At 37.1% G+C, this 21,949-nt stretch overlaps 5 protein-coding genes across 15 annotated transcripts; 3 read left to right on the plus strand and 2 right to left on the minus strand.

Moving 5' to 3' along the window:
* The first annotated feature begins 1,760 nt into the window (after positions 1-1,760).
* On the plus strand, positions 1,761-7,044 carry LOC111810495 (uncharacterized). 2 transcript variants are annotated; one of them, XM_023697203.2, is made up of 10 exons: positions 1,761-1,951; positions 2,079-2,662; positions 3,410-3,616; positions 3,721-3,960; positions 4,907-4,973; positions 5,075-5,266; positions 5,401-5,492; positions 5,836-6,018; positions 6,102-6,238; positions 6,365-7,044. In XM_023697203.2, exons 2-10 carry the CDS (start codon positions 2,165-2,167, stop codon positions 6,543-6,545), a joined length of 1,797 nt encoding a protein of 598 aa, XP_023552971.2. In that variant the 5' UTR covers positions 1,761-1,951; positions 2,079-2,164; the 3' UTR covers positions 6,546-7,044. The 2 variants fall into 2 exon arrangements, with proteins under 2 accessions (XP_023552971.2, XP_086973832.1); XM_087117706.1 differs by lacking the exons at positions 1,761-1,951; positions 2,079-2,662 and adding an exon at positions 2,811-3,089.
* A 1,254-nt stretch (positions 7,045-8,298) lies between these two features.
* On the plus strand, positions 8,299-9,793 carry LOC111810542 (histone H3.3). Of its 2 annotated transcripts, XM_023697252.2 has the most exons (6): positions 8,375-8,448; positions 8,672-8,724; positions 8,828-8,899; positions 8,999-9,075; positions 9,172-9,262; positions 9,364-9,793. In XM_023697252.2, the coding sequence occupies exons 3-6, from the start codon at positions 8,828-8,830 to the stop codon at positions 9,532-9,534; spliced, it is 411 nt and encodes a 136-aa protein (XP_023553020.1). In that variant the 5' UTR covers positions 8,375-8,448; positions 8,672-8,724; the 3' UTR covers positions 9,535-9,793. The 2 variants fall into 2 exon arrangements, with proteins under 2 accessions (XP_023553021.1, XP_023553020.1); XM_023697253.2 differs by lacking the exon at positions 8,672-8,724 and having other exon boundaries at positions 8,299-8,448.
* Positions 9,794-11,375: 1,582 nt separating this feature from the next.
* LOC111810221 (uncharacterized) lies at positions 11,376-17,273 on the minus strand. 8 transcript variants are annotated; one of them, XR_015411747.1, is made up of 5 exons: positions 16,465-17,273; positions 16,086-16,196; positions 14,996-15,152; positions 14,113-14,211; positions 11,542-12,138 (listed from the first exon to the last, which is right to left on the minus strand). XR_015411747.1 is itself a non-coding variant. In XM_023696862.2 (3 exons), the coding sequence occupies exons 1-3, from the start codon at positions 17,104-17,106 to the stop codon at positions 15,069-15,071; spliced, it is 831 nt and encodes a 276-aa protein (XP_023552630.2). In that variant the 5' UTR covers positions 17,107-17,273; the 3' UTR covers positions 14,255-15,068. The 8 variants fall into 8 exon arrangements, 2 of the variants coding, with proteins under 2 accessions (XP_023552630.2, XP_023552629.2); XR_002817384.2 differs by lacking the exons at positions 11,542-12,138; positions 14,113-14,211 and adding an exon at positions 11,376-11,526; XR_002817383.2 differs by lacking the exon at positions 14,113-14,211.
* LOC111810413 (uncharacterized) lies at positions 12,138-14,093 on the plus strand. Its single transcript, XM_087117597.1, has one exon. It carries the CDS (start codon positions 12,144-12,146, stop codon positions 13,980-13,982), a length of 1,839 nt encoding a protein of 612 aa, XP_086973723.1. The 5' UTR covers positions 12,138-12,143; the 3' UTR covers positions 13,983-14,093.
* A 1,450-nt stretch (positions 17,274-18,723) lies between the features above and the next one.
* On the minus strand, positions 18,724-21,737 carry LOC111810737 (polyadenylate-binding protein 2). 2 transcript variants are annotated; one of them, XR_015411611.1, is made up of 7 exons: positions 21,534-21,737; positions 21,321-21,423; positions 20,940-21,010; positions 19,498-19,689; positions 19,234-19,355; positions 19,015-19,149; positions 18,724-18,910 (listed from the first exon to the last, which is right to left on the minus strand). XR_015411611.1 is itself a non-coding variant. In XM_023697506.2 (6 exons), exons 1-6 carry the CDS (start codon positions 21,633-21,635, stop codon positions 19,101-19,103), a joined length of 639 nt encoding a protein of 212 aa, XP_023553274.1. In that variant the 5' UTR covers positions 21,636-21,737; the 3' UTR covers positions 18,724-19,100. The 2 variants fall into 2 exon arrangements, 1 of the variants encoding a protein (XP_023553274.1); XM_023697506.2 differs by having other exon boundaries at positions 18,724-19,149.
* Between the last annotated feature and the right edge of the window lie 212 nt (positions 21,738-21,949).

Here is a 21,949-nt window from a genome sequence, read left to right on the forward strand (position 1 = left end):
AGATTCATGAACCATTTAGCCAAACAGACACATCTTTATGAGTCGTTGCTTAAGAAAAGCCTTTACACAACAACTGAAAGAGAATGACCCGTCGTAGTATATTCTAAACAGAGGTTCCAGTTAGATTGGACATATGCAAACCACCATGCCTTGCAAAAGTCGGTGTACTATTGGTCTGGCATGCGAGACAACATTGTTGAGTATGTGAAGACAGCCTCGTGTGTCAACAAGACAAGATTGAGCGGAATAGACTCTTGAGTTTCTTGGAATCGTAGCCTGTGCCACAAAAACCATTTGTGAGTGTTGCCGTAAATTAATTAGACTTTTTATAAGTTGGTATTATTGTATTTTTTAAATAAAATATAAAATTTAAGAATTTTTATTTTATTTTATATTATTCAATAAATATAAGGTGTGAGATCCAACTATCAATTAAATTAATTAAATTAAGATATATAGTTAAAATGTTTTAAATTTTAGGAGGTGTTGGAAATATTTAATTTAATTTAATTTATTTTTGGCATCCAAGTCAATGCTCCCACGTGGCAGTGTCCAACGTGAACCTATCATATTTTTTTTATTTAAATTATTGAATTCTCGTCAACAACTACCAAACCATTCTGTATTATCTGCCGACCAATCAGTTGTGTTTTAATTTTATAAATAAAAGAATTAAAAAAACAAATATTCAGATTTAAAATTTGCTGTCAACCAAACAAGTCATAATCACCCACTCATACAATTAACCTATTATTTCATTTTAATATATGATCCATAATAATAATAATAATAATAATTTGAAAGAACATGAAAACGACATCGTTGTGACGCTTACCTGCATGCATGCCATGCCAGAGCCATTTTCCTGGTTTCATTAATTTATTACCCTTTTTTTTTTTTTTAATAAAATTGAATATGATTTTAATGGCTATTGGAAACATATAGTATGGATTATAATATAAGGTCTAATGTATTTCATAATAATGGTGACATACATTAATGTTGGTAATATATTAAAATTGTCCTAAGTTTGTAATTATTTGGTAGCATTAATTCCTCCCCTAACTATAGGAATGTCTACCTCTGCCACCCGAAAGGAATCCAAAGTCCTTTTAATCACATTAATTCACCTATTAATCTCGAACTATAATAAAAGCCCTTTTCACTCAGCCACTTGACACTCGTTCTTCTTTCTAATTGATGTGGACCCCACTAAATTCACCTTTGGGACTTAGTGGCCTTACTGACACACCGCCTCGTGTCTACCCTCTTAGGGAGACAGTCTGCTCGCTGGCACATAGTTAAGTGTCTAACTCTAATATCATTTAATATCATTTGTATCTTACTCTTCTTACTTTTTGGTGACTGTTTGTGATTTAAAATATTTTTTAATAATTAGATGAAATTAGGCGCATTAAAAAAATATTTTTTTAAAAAATAAATATTTTAGAGATTTATGGTATAATTTTAAAGTTTAGAATTTATTATAAAGGAGAGGAATAAAAAAGGAATAAAAAAAAGAATCGAGAAAAATTGTGAGCCTATGAAGTGAATTGACTCAAAGAGCAAAAAAAAAAAATAATAGTGACGTGGAAAATAGTAGGCCCAAAAGTCCGGTTAAGTAAGTAACCGTTGGATCAAAATCTGCATGGCATGATCAACGGCCACGATTTAAGATGACATGATATAATGGCAAGTGCAAAAAACAAAGCTCCCACACTTCTGAGTCCTTCTTTCTCCGCCATAGCCGCTATTTCCGGCCCCTCTCCGCCGCCTCTGCAACTATACTTTTGCCGGATTTCGAATCCAAATTCTGTTTCATACACGACGAAGTTAAAAGCGAAGGAGGATTCGAGGAGGAACGAGGAAGAAGAAGGATGAAAGAGAAAAAATGGTTTGATTTATGACGCCATAATAGAATCAAACTCCTCACGAGTCCCCAAGCAAAAAGGTCCAACAAATTCTCTCTCTCTCTCTCTGTTGCTCTGAATCGTATAAGGTCGTAGACATACTCGCGCGCGCGCACACTTTGTTTCTTTCTCTGAAGGAAACTCTCTTTCTTCTTTTTTCTTTGATAGTTAACTTTGAAGTTTCGGTTGTTCTGTTTTTTGTTCGATGAGAGCCGGAGATTGTGACTGCCGGTCTGGGAATTGAGACCTCCGTAATGACCGACAACGAGTCTGCAGCGAAGACCTTCCGAGCTCTGGTGGAGAGCGCTAACCGGAAGTTCGCTAGGGTCCAAGACGTCCCGGCCTACGGGCGTATGGACAGCAACCACTACTTTCATAAGGTTTTTAAGGCTTATATGCGTCTCTGGAAGCACCAGCAGGAATACCGCGCTAAGCTTGTTGAATCTGGTCTCAACCGCTGGGAAATTGGCGAGATCGCTAGCCGGATCGGTCAGCTTTACTTTGGGCATTATATGAGAACCAGTGAGGCCAGGTTTTTGATTGAAGCCTATATCTTCTATGAAGCGATTCTTAATCGAAGCTATTTTGAGGGATCGAAAAATTCGAGGAAGGATCTGGGAGCGAGGTTCAAGGAACTGAGGTTTTACGCGAGGTTTTTGATGGTTTCGTTGTTTTTGAATCGTACGGACACGCTTCAGGTTCTTGCGGAACGATTGAAGGCTCTGGTGGACGATAGCAAGGCCACTTTCCGGGTAATTTCTCATTTGCGCGATAATTATAACTTATTGTTTTCATTTCTGTTCATGATCCAGCGTAGTTTTTCTTCGTTTGGCTTCTGATTGAATGCTGTCTAGACCCTGTATAACTTAGATTGCTCGGTTATTTTCTTTCACTATCATAATTCTGAATCGTAGTTTAATTTTTCTTTTTGTCTTTTCGTTGAATTGAAGAGCACATTTATAGTTGTTCCCCTTTCATTTCATTCCTTCTCAGCTGCCCAACCCAACGTAGAAGAGGAACATTTATGATATGCTTACACTATTTATCACTTTTATGTCTCTGAAATCATTTATATCTGACAGGGTTGTATTAAGCAATTTACTCCAATTTTTCTTATCCAACAACAAAAGGGAAAAGGGAAATTTAACCAGGGTCGCAACAAATGCGAACATTGGAGGGGTAGCTTTTCTTTTACCTTCAATTATTTTGGCTGCTTTGTGGGTGGCTTTGAAATTGAACTTAGCAATATACGAAACTTGGGAGATTTCTTATTAGAATCATGGTTGATTTGCTGCATTTAAGATTTTTCCGGATCTCGTGCTTTTGGAGAACTTTCTCACATGGGTTACGTTCATACTTCACAGAGTTTCATGTGTAATCTTTGAAGAATGAGAATGGTTTTAACACCCCAGCTCGGTCCAATAATTAGCATTCTCTTTTATTTTACTTGGAACAGCTTTTGAGTTGAATAACTGAGGCATTTTAACTATTGCTTCTAGGCTACTGACTTTAAGGAATGGAGGCTAGTTGTACAAGAAATTTTCTGCTTCATGAATATAGCAACCGTCTCGATGAATGTCAGACCTTTGCGTTACTCTACTGCATTTGATTCCCATCCATCGTCCCTTCCATTTGTGGCACGTTTCCATGCCAAGAGGGTTCTTAAATTCCGAGATGCCGTTCTGACTAGCTACCACAGAAATGAGGTGGATTCATTATCTTTTTTGTTTTTTTTTTCGTCTATTGCAATTAATCTTGAATGAGAAGAATGTTGATGAATTTTACTGATTTCATGTACTATAACTTTCAGGTTAAATTTGCGGAAATTACTTTGGACACTTATAGAATGCTGCAATGTCTAGAATGGGAGCCTGGTTTCTTCTACCAAAAGCATCCAGTTGAACCCAATGAAAATGGAGCTGCCATTGATTATTCTGGGGCGTCTGGAATAATTGATATTAACTTATCTACTGATATTACTGATCCATCTTTACCTCCAAATCCAAAGAAAGCTATCCTCTATCGACCATCTGTGACGCATTTGATAGCTGTAAGTTTTAACTTATTCATGAAATTCTTACTGCTTCAGTTGCATGGTAAAGTTTCTAATTTATACAATTCTTAGCCTTTTTTGCCTCGTTTATTGAGTGGTTGATTTTCAATTTTAAGTTGAGTAATTTCGGCATTTTATTTCCCCATATGCTCTGATTTCCAGATGTTGCCTTATCACTAGTCTGAATTGGTTAAAAGTTATGCCTTACAGCTTGTCACACGTTATAGAATGCCCTGAAGCTATGAATTGCTTCCGCTTGCACTTATTAGCTTTGACTAGCTTCTCATGTGATCTAATACCGATAGGAACTGATGTATACACTACTAAACCAAAGGAGAATACAAAGGTTGATAGCATCTAGAAAGGGATCTTTCTCCCGTAGTTATGTATCCAAATATTTACCTGCCTTACTCACTTTCCTCTTCTCTTGTTCTGGCTGACAATTAAAAATCCCCTTTAACAAACGTTAAAAACTACCAACAACCATGGAATTGCCTGGTGGTCAATTAGGACCTTGTAAATAATAATGACCTTAGTGGGAATATGTTCAAAACATCATGACCACCTATTAGGATTTGATATTCCACGAGTTACCTTAATAATCAAACATAGTAGAGTTAGTCTGTTGTTCCATGAAAATAATTGAGGTGTATGCAAATTGGCGCAGACACTCATAGAATTATTAAAAAAAAAAAAATGATAATCACGATCTATCTTTTGTAGAATTGCAAAAGAAACCTTTTAATTCAAGATCATTACATTATTAGTCATTTTAAGTTATCAATGGGCCATTTCTGAATCTGGACTAGGTTTTTATTCTGAAAATTCCTGCTCCATATCATGATTGACAGGTGGAGTGGGTGGTTGCTGTACCTGCCATTTTCTTTTTGTTATTTTTTTAAATAATAAAAACTTTCGATTGAGCATCTCGTTTCATGAGCAGGTCATGGCCACAATTTGTGAGGAGCTCCTTCCAGATAGTATCATGCTGATTTATCTATCTGCAGCAGGTTAGTATCCTTCTATAATCAAATGATTCAAGTGAAAATGATTTGACTTTTTCATTCCCATTTTACTATTATTTATTGACAATCAACGATAATTTGTGCAGGGAAATGCTGTCAAAACAGTGTCCATCAAACAGCGAGCTATGGGGAATCAAGAAAATCCTTGAAAAGTAAAGTCATCGCTCAGAATTCACGAGAAAATTGTAATGCTCTACCCGAATCCTGTAAGAGTCAGAAGCCAGGATCGAGTGACCTTTATGACGAGTATTTGTGGTTTGGGCATAGGGGTAATGGAGGTACAGAGTCCTCTCATTCACTCTCGCAATGGTCTTTGCTATTGAATAATGTGGATGCTTCATCATTCCAGCTCTTTGTTGTTTCCAATTTCATTGATGACTTGGACATCATTTTTTTCTTTTTGAATTTTCAGGTCCAAACGTTTTATACCCTGGTGATATAATACCTTTTACACGTAGACCTGTTTTCTTGATAGTCGACAGTAACAACAGCCATGCATTCAAGGCAGGTTTGTCAAAACTTTTACAAATGTTGCCAGGTCATGAATGGTTTGCTTCACATTGCTATATTTAAAATTAAATTTCCTCTTGATAGGTGGATGTTTCTCATTTTTTGTTCCACTGGTCTGAATCGACACAATGCTTCAAGAAGTCATTTCAATTTGTCAATTTGTCTATGATGCATTTTGGCATGTTATGAAATTTTATTTGACAAAACCACAAGTCCTGCAGGACCATCATAGAATTCATCTCATTGAATTTTCTTACATATAAAATGCAATACTCAGTCATGTTGCAACGCTCGAGTCAATCCGACTGCTCACTTGGAATCAATATTTGATTTTCAGGCTCTACATGGGGCAGAGAGAGGAGAGACTGCCGCCATACTTCTTTCACCATTGAGGCCTGCATTCAAGAATCCCTTAAATGTTGATAAAATTCAATCAGGAAGTCAGTTTACATTTTTCTTGACTGCCCCTCTGCCTGCATTTTGCGAAATGGTTGGCCTGTCCTCAGCCAATTTGGATATAGTAAGTTCATTATAATTGTCAAAACTTTCTCGTTAAACACGTTCGGGACTTCCATTTGATTCACAACTTATTCCCATTTATAGGATGTTTACAATGATGCTGAGACCATCATCTTCTCCGCATTTTCCGAGTGGGAAATAATTCTTTGTACAACAACTAGCTTAAATATCGTTTGGGCTCAAGTTTTGTCTGATCATTTTTTACGCCGTCTCATTCTCAGGTATTTTCCCGTCAAGTTGCATGTGTTACTTATGCAATGTTATACGTACAGAAGCTTTTTTTGTTTGTACTTATGGAAGCCTGAATCATGTGGAATTCTCTCTTTCTTTTGTTCCATAATCTGCAGATTTATATTCTGTCGATCGGTGCTATCGTTCTTCGATACGAAAGAAGACGACGACCTTCCTATTTGCCTGCCTTGTCTTCCCGACTCTATCTCTTCGAATTGTGGAGTCGTCATCTCAGCAATTCGTCGTCTAGCAAATCATCTTAATGTTGCTGACTTATTTAACTTCCACGAAGCGTAATCACAATCTAGATATTGCGAAACACCGTCCGGAATCGAGTACAAAGTCTGCCTTCTCAAGGTCAGTTCACAATCGAAACATAACACCATTGATCTGTTGAGAGTTACAGTAGGATCTGGAATTGGTGTTCGTTTTGAAGCTAAACTTATGAAACACTGGTAGTGTGATGGGGGTTGCCTTCCATTTTAATGTTTATGGGCAGCCCGTTGGTTTCTTAAGTTTCTAGGTGGGTTTACTGTTTAGTTAGCTGAGTGTGTGATAATTTATTGTAGGTTTCTGTTAAGCTAGCCATGGAGATTTTTTCTTTCTTTTTGCTTATTCCTTTTCATTTCTCTGTTAAAAAAAAAAAAAAAAAAAAAAAAAAAAAAGGAAGGAAAAAAATAAGTAAATTGAAGCAGAGAAATGACACTCCTCACTCTTGTACAAAAGTGACAAATCTTGAGTTTCATGTTGTGGTTCTTTTTTTCCAATATTTTTTCAAAATTGTTTTAGATATCGATGGCTCTTTTCTCTAGTTTTTGTTAAATATTGTTCTCTTTGGAGGTGAGCAACCCATTCTTGCGGGCTCTCTTCCACTCAATTATGGCTGTTTCTCTCGTAGCAATATCGTCCCCCATAAGGACGTGTGTTGTGCACACTTTGGAGGACTCTTTGACCCAAATATTGTTCTCTTGGAGCACTCTTTGGAGGTGAGCAACCCATTCTTGCAGGCTCTCTTCCACTCAATTATGACAGTTTCTCTCGCAGCAATATCGTCTCTCATAAGGACGTGCGTTGTGCACACTTTTGGAGGACTCTTTGACCTAAATATTGTTCTCTTAGAGCACTCTTTGGAGGTGAGCAACCCATTCTTGCGGGCTCCCTTCCACTCAATTATGGCTATTTCTCTCGTAGCAATATCGTCCCCCATAAGGACGTGTGTTGTGCACACTTTGGAGGACTCTTTGACCCAAATATTGTTCTCTTGGAGCACTCTTTGGAGGTGAGCAACCCATTCTTGCAGGCTCTCTTCCACTCAATTATGACAGTTTCTCTCGCAGCAATATCGTCTCTCATAAGGACGTGCGTTGTGCACACTTTTGGAGGACTCTTTGACCTAAATATTGTTCTCTTAGAGCACTCTTTGGAGGTGAGCAACCCATTCTTGCGGGCTCTCTTCCACTCAATTATGACTCTCTCTCGCAGCAATATCGTCCCCATAAGGGCATGCGTTGTGCACAATCTGGCACTTGATCGGCGCATATCTCATTGATTATGTAAATGACTCTTTGTGAGACATAGATATGGTGATTGAAGTGCACCACCAAAATAAAAATTTATATAAATTTTATGAATTGGAATAAAACTTTTAAAATTTTAAAGGAAAAAATAAAATGGTTCATAGAAAAATATTGCAACTCCAGCCACCAAAACTGGATAAATCCTACGTGGCGCGAAATAATAGGTCCATTTATTATCCTCCAATCGAAAAATAAAAAAATAAAAGAAAAAGAAAAATAAATTGCCAATATTGACAAATTCAAAATCTAAATAGCCCTGAAAAATGGTAATCAATTCACGGTTTGATTCTCTAATTAAAAAAAAAATGCCACAGATTTATCGCAATTTCAACCAATAGGAAACGAGAATTGTATCCTCACGATCCTCGTCTAGCCGTCCATTATCACATCGCGACCGTTCATTGTACTCGAGAAAACACAACTTAAGTCCTCATTTGCCGTTAGATTCGCACACCTAAAAAACACACGGATATGCTCTCCTAACCGTCCGATCCTCAGATTCTTTCTTCATATACGACGCTATATATACGCCACAACTACATATTCGTTTGAACTTTTGGCTTCTTAGAGGGAGAAAGGGATCTGCCCGAGAGAACAGAAAAAACCCGAAGAAGCGAAATCAGGTCGGTCTTAAATTCTTTTGTTCTTTCTATTTTCTTCTGATTTTTCTGATTTCCTTACTAGGTTATAGGATTAGGGTTTTAGATTGTTTTTGAATTCTCTTCTTTTGAGTATTCGATCTTTCTGTTTTCGTCGATAATTCGTCTCATTCTTCGTTGTTCTCCGTTTTCGATTCTGTATCTAGATTTAGGTTTCGAGTTGTTACAACTTTTCGGCTTTTCCTAGGTTACAGGATTAGCAATCGTTCACAACTCTTTCCTGATAGTTGATATCATTAGGTATTCGTGTTATTTGTTCACAACTGAATTTTATAGTTGTAAATAAATGAAATTGGCTATCAGAGTTGAATGAAATTTGGAATTGGGATTTGTTTCTGTGCAGATGGCCCGTACCAAGCAAACCGCCCGTAAATCTACTGGAGGAAAGGCTCCCAGGAAGCAGCTTGCCACTAAGGTTTGTTCTTGTTTCTTGCATGAGGTTTTGTTGATGAATTTAATGTGATATTTTTTAGTTCTCTATTTGTTTACGTTTTGCATGAATTCTTGTATGTAGGCTGCTCGTAAGTCCGCTCCAACCACAGGAGGGGTGAAGAAACCCCACAGATACCGTCCTGGTACAGTTGCTCTTCGGTGAGTACAAATGGGTTTTGTTTCCTCGGTTTCCCTTCTAGGGGATTGCCATTTTGATCAAGCCATTAACTTACTCATTCCTTGTGGCTCGTGCAGTGAAATTCGTAAGTATCAGAAGAGTACTGAGCTTTTGATTAGGAAGTTGCCTTTCCAGAGGTTGGTTCGTGAAATTGCCCAGGACTTTAAGGTATGTTCTTCTATGCATTGCTATATGTTTCATTTCCTTCATTGTGGTGATATAGCTGGGTTTGTTATAGAAAATTAAGGTTGTTAATTGCTTGGGTGCAGACTGATCTGCGTTTCCAGAGCCACGCTGTTCTGGCTTTGCAAGAGGCAGCAGAGGCATACCTTGTTGGGTTGTTCGAGGACACCAATCTGTGTGCGATTCATGCCAAGCGTGTTACCATAATGCCCAAGGATATCCAGTTGGCTCGGAGAATCCGGGGCGAACGTGCTTAGAAGGTGATGTATTGTTGTTTGGTGGATGGAATTGGCTGCAAGGAGGAGGTGATCAAAGACCCAATTGATGATGGATGTTGGAAGGTTCTTATTTTTTTGTTTTAGCAGCAATGTTGGTAGATAGCCATACTAGAAAACTTGTAGTGAAATATGGTGAAAAGGCATAATGCTTTGCCTTATGGATGTTAATGTCTAGGTGTGGATGATTTGTTTCTTGTTCTTCTTTTTAAAGGATGGAGGAGCTTAATTCTGTATTTCATTGATTGTGTTTTGTTGTTGGGGTATGCAGCCAAGCTAATATTTGTTGGATTATAACCTATCACTTCTAATTTTTAGTTCAGATTTGTTAGCTTAATTCTGTATGTCATTGATTTTGTGTTCATTGTGAGATTTTCTCATCTCATCTAATGTGTAATCAATTACCCACCATAGCAGCAAGTACAACTGAACTATTAGATTGTGAGATTAGATTGTGAGATCGTGTTGAATAGGGGAACAAATATTTCATGTGTGAAATTCACTTTTAAAATGTCTGTAAAATTGTGAGGTTAGTAGGGATTTGGGTCGTTAGAAATGGTATCGGAGTCCGTTACTGAGTGGTGTGTCAGTAGCGTTTTTTGAGTTATAGCGGAGAATATTTTTGATGGGTGGGTTTGGGTTGTGTTACAAATGGTACTGGAATTTGACATTCCGTTTTATAATTGTGAGGCTAGTAGTGTTTTATAATTGTGAGGCTGACGATGATATGTAGAGAACTATAAATACTACACAATGGGTTTGGTGGGTTTGAGCTGTTACAAATGGTGACATTTTTTGTAACATTTTAAAAAACTTTGAGGTTGACGGTGATATGTAATGAGCCAAAGCAGATATCGTTTTAATGAGGTTAACAGTGATAGGTAACAAGTCAAAGTAAACAATATTTATTAGTGATAAGTTTGATTCGTGAGAGTTGAGCTTGAGCTTGGTTTAGGTAACAAGTCAAAGTAAACAATATTTATTAGTGATAAGTTTGATTCGTGAGAGTTGAGCTTGAGCTTGGTTTAGGTAACAAGTCAAAGTAAACAATATTTATTAGTGATAAGTTTGATTCGTGAGAGTTGAGCTTGAGCTTGGTTTAGGTAACAAGTCAAAGTAAACAATATTTATTAGTGATAAGTTTGATTCGTGAGAGTTGAGCTTGAGCTTGGTTTAGGTAACAAGTCAAAGTAAACAATATTTATTAGTGATAAGTTTGATTCGTGAGAGTTGAGCTTGAGCTTGGTTTAGGTAACAAGTCAAAGTAAACAATATTTATTAGTGATAAGTTTGATTCGTGAGAGTTGAGCTTGAGCTTGGTTTGGTTAGAACTTAATATTATGTAAATATACTTAATATTATGTAAATGTGCTTTTATGTTGGCCGGTCAATACTGGATTCTTGCAGATTTCATGTACCAAAAAATGTAGATTTCAAATTGGAAGTGGTGTACAACGTAGATTTGTTGTGGCTACTTGTTAATTGATTCTACAAAATCAACCAATTAAGAAACTGGAAACTAATAAAAAACCCAGCCACCGTTTGGACATAAAATGGTTTCTTTCAAAGAGGAAAATTGCTTTTGTGCAGCCTTCAAAAGTATATAATATTACCATCCTTTGATTTCATTATATAAATCAAATTCATCCCTAGATATTATATTGCATTATATATAAACCCAGCCACCATAGATTGCACCCTTGGCAACCGCGCTTTTGACTGCCCCGGGGTTATACAAAAAAGGTTATCTTGATTTCCAACCACCCCTCTATCATAAATAGTTCTAAAAAATAAATTAAAGGTTGTTTTTGGCTAAACTATCCAATACAAAATTGTTTTAATTAAACATATATATCAAGTCTTGGATTCATAACAACATTTTTAAAATTAAAAAAAAAAAAACCATATGATAGGCTAAGCAAATCAATTGGTCATGGCTCCTTCCAAGCTAGCGCAAGCTTGCTTCTCCGAGCACTGCGACAGGACATGGATCAATCACATCGAGAATTGACATTTATGCCATTGGAGCATCGATAAAAACTAAGCCTTTTAGTACCCTTTTATTGTTTTTGTTCGATATTTGACACGTCATTAAATAATAATATGTTAATGATTATAACATTACTTAAAAGGCCTAATTGGCTTCTCTAGCATTTTAATATTTTAGCAACGACAAAGATTTCAGCCCGCTGGTTGGTTTACTGGAACACCGCCAACATCGGGTTTTCCTTCATTTCCAAACCTCTCTTCTTTCTCTCTCTCCAAAATTCTTCTTCTCAATTCATCTTCTTCTCCCAAATTTACTGCAATCTCCCAATTCTCTATCGTTTTCCTTTGAATGGAATTGGCTGTTCTTTCACCTTTCACCAACTCAGGTTCGGTATGTTTCCGTTTCTTGCAGAAGTTTGCTTTGAATGATTCAGGTTTTCTGCCATTTGACCTGTTCTTCTTCTTCCTTGAATCTTCCTGTTCTTCAACTTTGATTCTTTCTTAGTTTCTTTTCATTTACTAATGAATTTTGATGTCTAGAAAATCTGGGTTTTGTTTGTTTTTCCCATTCATCAGGAGATTTGATCTGCTGAGTTTCTGAGATGCAAACAGAGGAGACAGATGATAAATCTGTAGTGGGAGAGGAAGACGAAATAGCTTTAACAGAGCTTCTAATGTTTAATGAGATACAGAAAATGGCGGACGAGGTCGATATAGAACTCATTACAGAGTTGAAATCTGTGAAGAGAGACAGAGAGTTGGCGATGGGAAAAGCTAAGGAATTGGAGCTTAAATTGGTAGAGAAGGATTCTAATTTGGCAAAGATGGCGAAGGAGCTCTCTGTTTTGAAACGCTCTGAATCACGAAGCCAAACAAGAATTGAAGAACTCGAAAAGAAGTACAAAATTTCCAAAGAATCAGAAGAGAAAACCAAGGATTTGCTATCTGCACAGACAAAACAGCTCGAACGGACGAAGATTTCGCTCGAAGAATCAAAACTAGAGATCCAATCCCTTCGTGAAAAACTTGAGAAATGTTCTTCCATCACCAATTACATCTACAATCCAAAACAGAGCATTACAACAAAAATTGAATTCGACAGGATGAAATCCGAGCTCGAATCGACAAAACACCGTCTGTTTCTGCTAAACAACGAGCTAAAATTGGCTACAGAGGCAGAGGAGAACAACAAGAAAGCCATGGATGATCTAGCAATGGCATTGAAAGAGGTAGCAACAGAAGCGAGTCATTTAAAGGGAAAATACAGCACAGTCGAAGAGGAGTTAATGCAAACAAAAGATGAAGCAGAGAATTTGAAAACAACATTGAAAAACACAGAGGAAAAGTACAAATCTTTGTTGCAAGATGCAAGAAAAGATGCAGATTTGTACAAGAGCACAGTGGACAGGCTGAGATCGGAAGCAGAGGAGTCTCTAGTGGCATGGAGTGGGAGAGAAACAAGCTTAGTGGACTGCATAAGAAGTGCTGAAGAAGACAGATACAATGCCCAGCAAGAGAATCGCCGTTTGATGGATGCCCTGAGGCTAGCAGAGCTTAAGAACATGACATCAAAAGAAGAGATTAAGAAAGTGAGGGACATTCTAAAACAGGCCTTAAATGAAGCCAGTGTGGCCAAGGAAGCTGCAGGGATTGCAATAGAAGAGAATTCACAGCTAAAAGACTGTTTGGCTGAGAAGGAAAATGCATTGGATTTTGTCAGCAGTGAGAATGAAACTCTCAAAGTCAGCCAAGCTGCATCTCTAGAGGAGATTAAGGAGCTGAAGCAGTTGCTAGAAGAGGCAAATAAGAAAGAAGAAAACAAAAGTAAAGATGAAAGCAAGAGCCAGGAGGAAAGCAAGAGCAAAGAAGAAGGCAAGAGAAAAGAAGAAGGCAAGAGCAAAGAAGAAGGCAAGAGCAAAGAAGAAGGCAAGAGCAAAGAAGAAGGCAAGGAGCAAGTGGAGATTACAAGATCGAAGCCACCATTGAGTCCATGTCCGACTCCGAATCCGAATCCGAATCCGAGTCCAAGTCCAGTGGAGAAGGAAGATACATTTGGGAGAAGGCTAGGGAAGGCTTTCAGTTTCAGTTTCTTGGATATGAGGATCATGCCAGAGAAGAAGAAGGAGGTGGAAGAAGAGAAAGAGAAAGAGAAGGAGGACGAGTCTGAAATGGAGGAGACGCTTAAAGGGTCGATTTTCGACGATGTCGACTCGCCTGGTTCACCCAGGAAACATGAAAGGAAGCACTCATTTTCTCAGTGTGGTGAAGATGGGGAGATGATGAATGATGAGGAACTTGATCAGTTGGAAGAGGGGAACCTGGATGAGATGGATGGTGATAGGAATTCAAGGAAGAAGAAGGCATTGATGAGGAGATTTGGGGATCTTTTGATGTTGAGGAGGAGGACCGTTCCGCCGAAGAAGGAACAATCACCTGAGTGAATTCTTTTCTCATCTTTTTCTGTAAAACTGTAAATTCATACCATACCAAGTAGAGCTTACCATTCTGTATTTATCAGTTTCTTTTCTGTCAAATATATCTTTATTATTGAATCACAATGCTTCAACATACCTGCTTTCAAGAATCACCTGATCGCAATTGATGTTGACAGAATGAGGCCCTTCGAGATGGGACGCGGTTCTTCGAGTGTATCTGTATGCTGAATCTAACCTATATAATTGATATCAATGGGATGCAACTGTTCAAGTAGAGATGATTACACGGGTTTATGTACCATAATTATCACATCTTAAACTCAACGAGTTAAATGACAGACCAAGTCCGAAGGTTGCATTTATCATTCTTAACACGTTCACTCAAAGATGAAAATTTCATTCAACCCGAACACATCTAGAACCTTTCCAACATGTCCCTCACCATGGAATGTTTTTTTGAGTTCAATAAGGAGTGAGAGAACTCGAACCTCTAACTTCTTGATTGAGAACGTATGTCTTAATGAGTAAAGCTATGCTCAAGTTGGCTCCACTGACTGTTCGTTCTTTTCTAATATATCATCGGTTCCTTCATTTTGCTTCTTTCACTTCCAATGTAGGTGGTTGTCTACACTTTCATGTCATGATCATCCAAGTCTCGACTCTAAATTCACTCAACTCTTAACTACGACTCTTAGACAATTCATGTTCTTCATCATGCTCTATGAATCTTCCAAATTCCACGGTCCATACCATTGCTCAAAAGGCTCAACCAAAACTTGAAAACTTGAAAACAGCAGCCACAAGAACACAATATAGAAACAATCCTTCTTATTGTGTAGATATTCCATTTCAGTGCTCTTCTACTAAACCCAAATCATAAGTTTTGCAAGCTCCTTACCTTTCTATTAATCAATTTGCTGCTTTTTTCAATTATAAATATAAGGAAGAGGCAAGTTCTAACTTAAAATCACATAAAAAAAGATTGATAATGAATGGGAAATGTTTTATGAGGATCCTACCTCAGATTTCATAAGCTTCCCGTTCTTTTGAATCCTCATTGGCAGAATTGCGTCTTTCCATTCTTGTTCGTTGTTAATCAAGTGCCTGTTTGCTTTCCATCAGCTTCCCTTTTTCTCCTATTGCAATAATCAGCTCAAGTTGCTTTTGCTGCTGCTCCTACACATGAAGTCATTGCAGAAACTCCAATAAGTTTTTAGCAAACTTCATTCTTAGAACGATATTGCGTAATCGACACACCAAACAATGAAATCTTACCAAAATCAACCTGCTTTTCTTGTAAGACTAACTTCAGAATCACAAGATGAAAAAAGATCATCTCAAGAGCATACATAATCTAATAACGAATAATGTATCGCATATATTAAATTAGTCCGAAGACAAAATTAAGGATTCCTCAAAAAGTTATAAAAGCTGGTCTATAGTTTGCCTATTGATTGTGAAATAAGTATATATAACACAACACATTGAAGCCAAGAAACCCTCGTCCAATCTCATACATCCATCCAGACGATTATTGAGAGGAGTAATCCCACGTTGGCTAATTAAGAAGAAGATCAGATCATGAGTTTATCAATAAGGAACACTATCTCCATTGGTATAAGGCCTTTTGGGGAAATCAAAAGCAAAGCCATGAGCGCTTATTCTCAAAGTGGACAATATCATACCATTGTGGAGGATCATGGTTTCTAACATGGTATCAGAGCCATGCCCTTAACTTAGTCATGTCAATATCCTCAAATGTCGAACAAAGAAGTTGTAAGCATCGAAGGTGTAGTCAAAAGTGACTCAAGTGTTGAACAAATGGTGTATTTTATTCGAGGGCTCCAGAGAAGGAGTCAAGTCTCGATTAAGGGGAGGCTGTTCTCCAGAGAAGGAGACCTCAGGGGAGGTTTGTTGAGGATTATTAAGAACCCTATCTCCATTGGTACGGGACATTTTAGGAAAATCAAAGGCAAAGCCACGAGAACTTATGCTCAAAGAGTGGACAATATCATACCATTGTGAAGGTTCGTGATTCCTAACACACCATGCAAAGAGTAATAAATGTAAACTAAGTACAGAGTTTATAATAATCATTTGAACTTTTACCTGCATGGCTAGTAAGACCTTTTGTATTTCAAGGAGTTCTTTCTCAAGAACATCTTCTTGCACAGCCGAAGTTCGAGTGTCCTCATAATTTCTTTGAGCTAAACCTGCGGTCTTTAATAGTGTACAAACAAAAACACAAAACAATCTTACAGGAAAACGGACACACTAAAACACAAAACAAAACAAAAACAAAAACAACAGCTCAATGAAAAATCTACACCATACAATAATTTCCATCCCATGAATCAAAATATATATATATGTACCCACAAGAACACTGATGCTAAACAGGTTTAACCCCAAAGAAGAATTAAGCAATTCAATTCACCAGTTATGAGTATTAACACAGATCACAAACAAAAAAGAGAGATAAGAATACCTCAACAATTGGATCCATCAGAGTTTTTTGTGTTACCCTAAACCTTATGCTCAACTTCTCAAGCTTCCTAGACAAGCCCCGAATCACAGTCGTCAAGCTCCTAAAATCCTCCTCTAATTTCTCGATCCTATCCAAGAAATCCACCTTCAACCCACCGCTCCGTTTTCCCCCACAAATTCGTCTCCATTGCCGTCTTCGAATCCACGAGTTAAGAACAGCGGTAGCCACTAGCAGAGAAAACCCCCAAATCAAACCCCTATCACCCATCAATACCCTAATCGCCCTCTTCGAACTCGAACCCACGAAATTCACAACAAAAACAACCAAGAAAACAGCGGAAGAAAAGAGAGAAAACAATTCAGAAAACAAAAGAACCGATTCTAAATCGAAATCGCCACCATCCTTGTCGTTACTCTGCGCAACGTCTTCGGATTCGAAAGCTCCAATGCCGTATTGACAATAACTCCGAAAGCGGGAGGTTGAATTGTTATGTGCATGAAGATGGAATTGATGAAGTTGATTGAAGGATCGAGAAGAAATTGGGAGAGAGAAGAAACTGTTGTTTGTAGGAAAGGAGTTGGGGAAGCAACAAAGCTTCAAATGGCTCGAACATCTGAAGAGAATCTGAGAAGGCAATGACATTTGTAGAGAAATACAGAAGGGAATTTGAGGTTGGTTGTTGAAGATGTTTAATGCTTCTTCTCAAGGAACGAAAATGGGTAGGAGCAGAGTAACCATCAATGGAGATTTTTGGTCACTCGAGTGATAACAGTGGACCTCACCAACACAGGCGTCTGAGAAGACCAGAGAGTGGCTGGCGCTGTGTCATTTTCCCCTAAATAATATTACTAAAATTTCATAAAATTTAAATATTAAAATATTTATAAATTAGTTATAAACGTTAAATATTCTTAATATTAGTAATACTCTAAAAAAAATAAGGTTAAGTTTTATTACAACCTTATTTTCAAGTGGAACGAATTAATCAAGTAAAAAAAAATGTCCGAACTAAGCTTATAATTATTATTATTATTATATATTTTTTTTTTAAGGTCAGAGAGTTGATTGAATTTTATAAATAATAATCATTAAATTAAAAGAATGCTCCAAAAACTAAATGATATATTTAACTTGTCGTTTTTATAATGATTTACTTAATTTTATTAAAAAATATTTGAACACAGTAATAGATTCATTTACTTCGTAAAAGTTCTAAAATGTTTGCATTATTCGACTCGAAAAATTATGAAATTAAAAAGAAATAAAATGACCATTTCACATATTTTAGTTAGCATGTTTACACATTTTAATCAAATTTAGTAAAATAAAAAGAATAATTTACACTCAAATTAGCCTAATTTATTGGTAGTATTAATTATATGCTCAAAGGAGTCTAATTTACTTCGGAAGGTTAAAACTTAGGTATGAAACTATCATAGGACAAAGTTATAGAAGTCTCTTATAGAGGTGTACACTCAACCCGACAACCAGACCAACCCAATTTTCGGATTGGATTAACATTTTGAGTAGGGTTGGGTGAACCCAAACTGAATCGGTTCGATTTCGAGTTCGTGAGCAAAACCTTCTGGTTGATCCGAGCCAAATTAAAATATATAAAATATGTTAAGAATTCTTCTGTGTCAATGAGTTTGCCAGCTTTTATATATATATATATATATATATATATATATATATATATATATATATATTTTAAATACTTTAATATTTTTCTAATAGTAATACGGTTAAATTTGCATATTTCAATTAAGATATTTTTATATATTTTTTATTTTTGAAAATGTCGGTATTTAGTTCCCTATACCCAAAAATAGAGAGTTGGGTTGTGAAAAGTTTCGAGTTGAGTCGGGTTACTTCAATCGCACTTTCGAAGGCAGCGGACTAGCGATTGTGCGGCACTCACTTTCCAACGACAAATGAGATAAGCCAATTTGTTCTTGCGTCGCCTACGGCCAAGCGACGTATGATCGAGCCTCTAGCCTCGGTTTTAAAAGAAGGTTTTAGAAAACGAGGAGAGAGAGATTTTAGAGAGAGAGATTTTTGAAACAAGCAAGAGAAAGATAACAACGGTTTAGCATATATAACCTTGGGTAGGGAGAAGTGGACAAGAACTATTGGATTGGGTCAAAAAAATCCCTCAACAAATGCAGACCATTTAACACCCCTCGCCCCTTACATGTCATATAAGTTTTCTGCAAACTGCCCCAACATTTGCCGATATAATCGAAAACAAAAAAAAACTTATGGGAAATATAAATCTTACCCATGTTACATTAAGTATGGTTCAATTCCAAGTTCTTCAGCACAGACAAGCATCACATGCAGTTCAGTTCAGACAATGGGCTTAACTTTTTTCCTATAAGTATTTACAAGAATCATCCTCAAACGTCGTCTAAAAGCTCTATCGACTTAAGCAGGGCAATGGATTCTGAGAGTGTCATAGAGCAAAAGCTTATTTAAACGGCAAAGTAATTGATTATTGTGAATTTCCAAGGTAGTTTAGGCAATAACAGATTGTAAATATAGACATACATCATTTCTGTGTTCTCTCAAGGATCAGAAGCAAGTACCAACAACTCGTTCAGGACCAACTTATCAAAGCTGAACAATGTTAGCATCTAATAGTAGGGCATGTACCTCATCGATCTTCGAAACCGAGGCATCTTCCTGCAATGGGGTATTGAAGGATCAAGAAATTAGCGAAATCAAGTATTTCATGGTGATGGAAGATTAAGACACTCGAAACTGTACCCGTAGCCGTAAGGTGAATAAAAATACGGAGGTGCATACGGTCTCCTAAAACCCACGTAAGGGTTATAACGACGGGGACGATATTGCTTCATGCCAGGAACATTTGTTCTCTTGGGCAAAACCTGGAATGGATCATGGCAGCAAATAATAAAGGCATGATATCTCTACATTCATACCAAACCAACGAACCAGAAAGGTTTCTCCTTCCAGAAACTTTTTCTTTTTCTTTTTTTCGGTGACGACCGAGAAAAATGAAAGACTCACCTTGAGTTGCCGTCCATGAAGCTCCGATTCATTCAGAAGGAGGGCCTCTTGAACAGCATCAGCTTCAAGAAATTCTACATAGGCAAAGCCCTTCGGCTGTCCAAATTTATCAGTTAAAATAGTCACTCTGTTGACAGTACCACAGGATTGGAAATGCTGTTGCACTTCTTCGGGTGTGCATGCATAGTCAACCTTCAAACACAAGGATTTTGATTCTTGAAACAGAGCTTTAAACATAAAATGGTAAAGTGCCATCAACAATGAATAGAAAGTTCTATGAGTTCTCTGTTCTTTACATAAATATATTAGCAATTCCTTTGAGAAAAGACCAGACAGCAAGAATTAAAGTTCGTATGCTGTTATGATTAAAAAAGTTACAAATCAAGAAGCTTTGTACAAATAAATGAAAAAAAAGGGAAGAAGAGAGAAGAACAATTTATCACACTCAATCAACAAAGTACTGGGATAAGATACACCAGAGCAACATTAAGAAGTAACAAACTTCCAATGGGCTGGGAAAAGAATCATAAACTATGCCAAGAAAAATAACTCTAACCAAATCACCGAGTCGCCACAAAGATCCAAATCATATGTTTAAATGAACATATGTAACACTGAAGTGTCATTCAATTAGAGGCATGAGAATCACATAACAGATGCATGTTTAAGAAATCCATAACAAGAAGTACAAAACAGTTCTATATTAGAAATGATTGAGAATGAGGTGTTTATTCTTCAACATAGAAGATTTCCCACATTAATCTTATAAGTCCACATAGTTTTGCAATCTAACAATGAAATAAGCATGGACTCTCTGCACGAAGATGACACGTTGAGTTTCTAACTAAAAGGAAAAGTCTTAGATTAATAAGTTAATATCTTCTTAGTTCTTTCAGAGGTTACTGGCTAAGGGAAATGCATGCATTAAAATCCTATACTTGGTCTAACTGGGTCACAAACGAAGCACAAACTCGAAAAATAATGCCACAAAAAAGCGATTATCTTACACCCTCGCCTCGTCCTTAATGGCTCATTTGCGAGACACAAATGACAATGCCTCTGCTTCCTCGGAGACATTTGAGTTGTCCCCTAGCATACTGTAGCTGAACCATCGACATCGTTATTCCACATTTAACAGTTCCAGCCTCCAGAGCGCATGCCTTTCAACCGCATAAGTTCAACTAGAAATGGTCCCCCTTCCCTAAAAGCTACAATTCACTAATGGTTTTTTTTTTTTTTCCTTCTTTCTTTTTCTCACTGATTTTTCCCGTTAAACCAGTCTTTCATCCATCATTCACAAATTTCTTCTTTCTTTCTTTCTTTCCTTCTTTTTGTATTTTTTGCAGAAATTTCTCATTTCAACAACATTTTTTCAAAGATCAAACAACTAAAAAGCTTTTCTTGAATCTAAAGAACATCGGTAGGGACATTTTTCTTCTCACATTGCCGACAAATACAGATCGTGAGTCAGTCTCCTCCTTGCCTGCTTGACTAGTTGATGTACCAGCAGGATCTGCATCAAGCATAACAATCATAATGAATTGAATAACGAAAAGCTAACGAACTTAAGGAAGATGATCGGATAACTAAATTTTGGTTTCTGTCAAAAACCACAATCATAATTTATTCATCCAAATCAGCGAAACTATGACAGGTAAATATCACCAAAATCACAATCATAATTTGTTCATCCATATCACCCAAAATCATAGTTTCTTCCATATCCCTTACAATATCACAGCAACGAAATCAATTAATTCAGAAATTCCATTACTAAAGGCTTAATAAACGAAAATAATAACACGTAATCATAAGAAAACGACCTTGGACGGCTCCCATTTCTTTTTCAACTTTGGCCTGCATTTCTCGGAGAGCCGCTGCTTCCTCCTCCATCTCCTTCAACCGCTTTTTCATCTCGTCAAGCTCCTGAAACGCATACACGATCACAATGAACAAAGAAACAAAAATCACAAGAATTATTGCTTCTGGTTTCTTTTTCCAAGCAGGAGAAACAGAAAGAGAGAACGAATGGAAACCTTGACGGCGTCGTCATCTGCAACTGACATGTCAACGTCTCCGTCCATCTCCCCTTCAACTGGGATCTCTCCACCGTATACCTCGTGCTCTTCTTCCTCCATCTCCCTTTCGCTCGCAATTCCGCCTTCGTTTCTAGAAATCTCCTCGATGCGTAGAACTGCCTGCACAGAATCGAAATCGTTGGGCCCAGAGAGTTGCTCCACCTCACGACCCAACTATATTCAGCGGCCCATTTAGGCTCTACAGAAATTTGTTGCTTCATTTGGCATTGTCTTCGCAGGTGGGTGGTTTTATTAACTCTTATTTAGTTCAAATTTATTTAATTTGTGTTATATATTTGAAAGATATTTAGTAACCATGTGGTAGAGATATATAGGGTAGATATTTGGTAAAGATTTGATAGAGATATATTTGT

The sequence above is a fragment of the Cucurbita pepo genome, chromosome 14, assembly GCF_057944985.1.
Source record: "Cucurbita pepo subsp. pepo isolate OVF chromosome 14, ASM5794498v1, whole genome shotgun sequence".
NCBI lineage: Eukaryota > Viridiplantae > Streptophyta > Magnoliopsida > Cucurbitales > Cucurbitaceae > Cucurbita > Cucurbita pepo.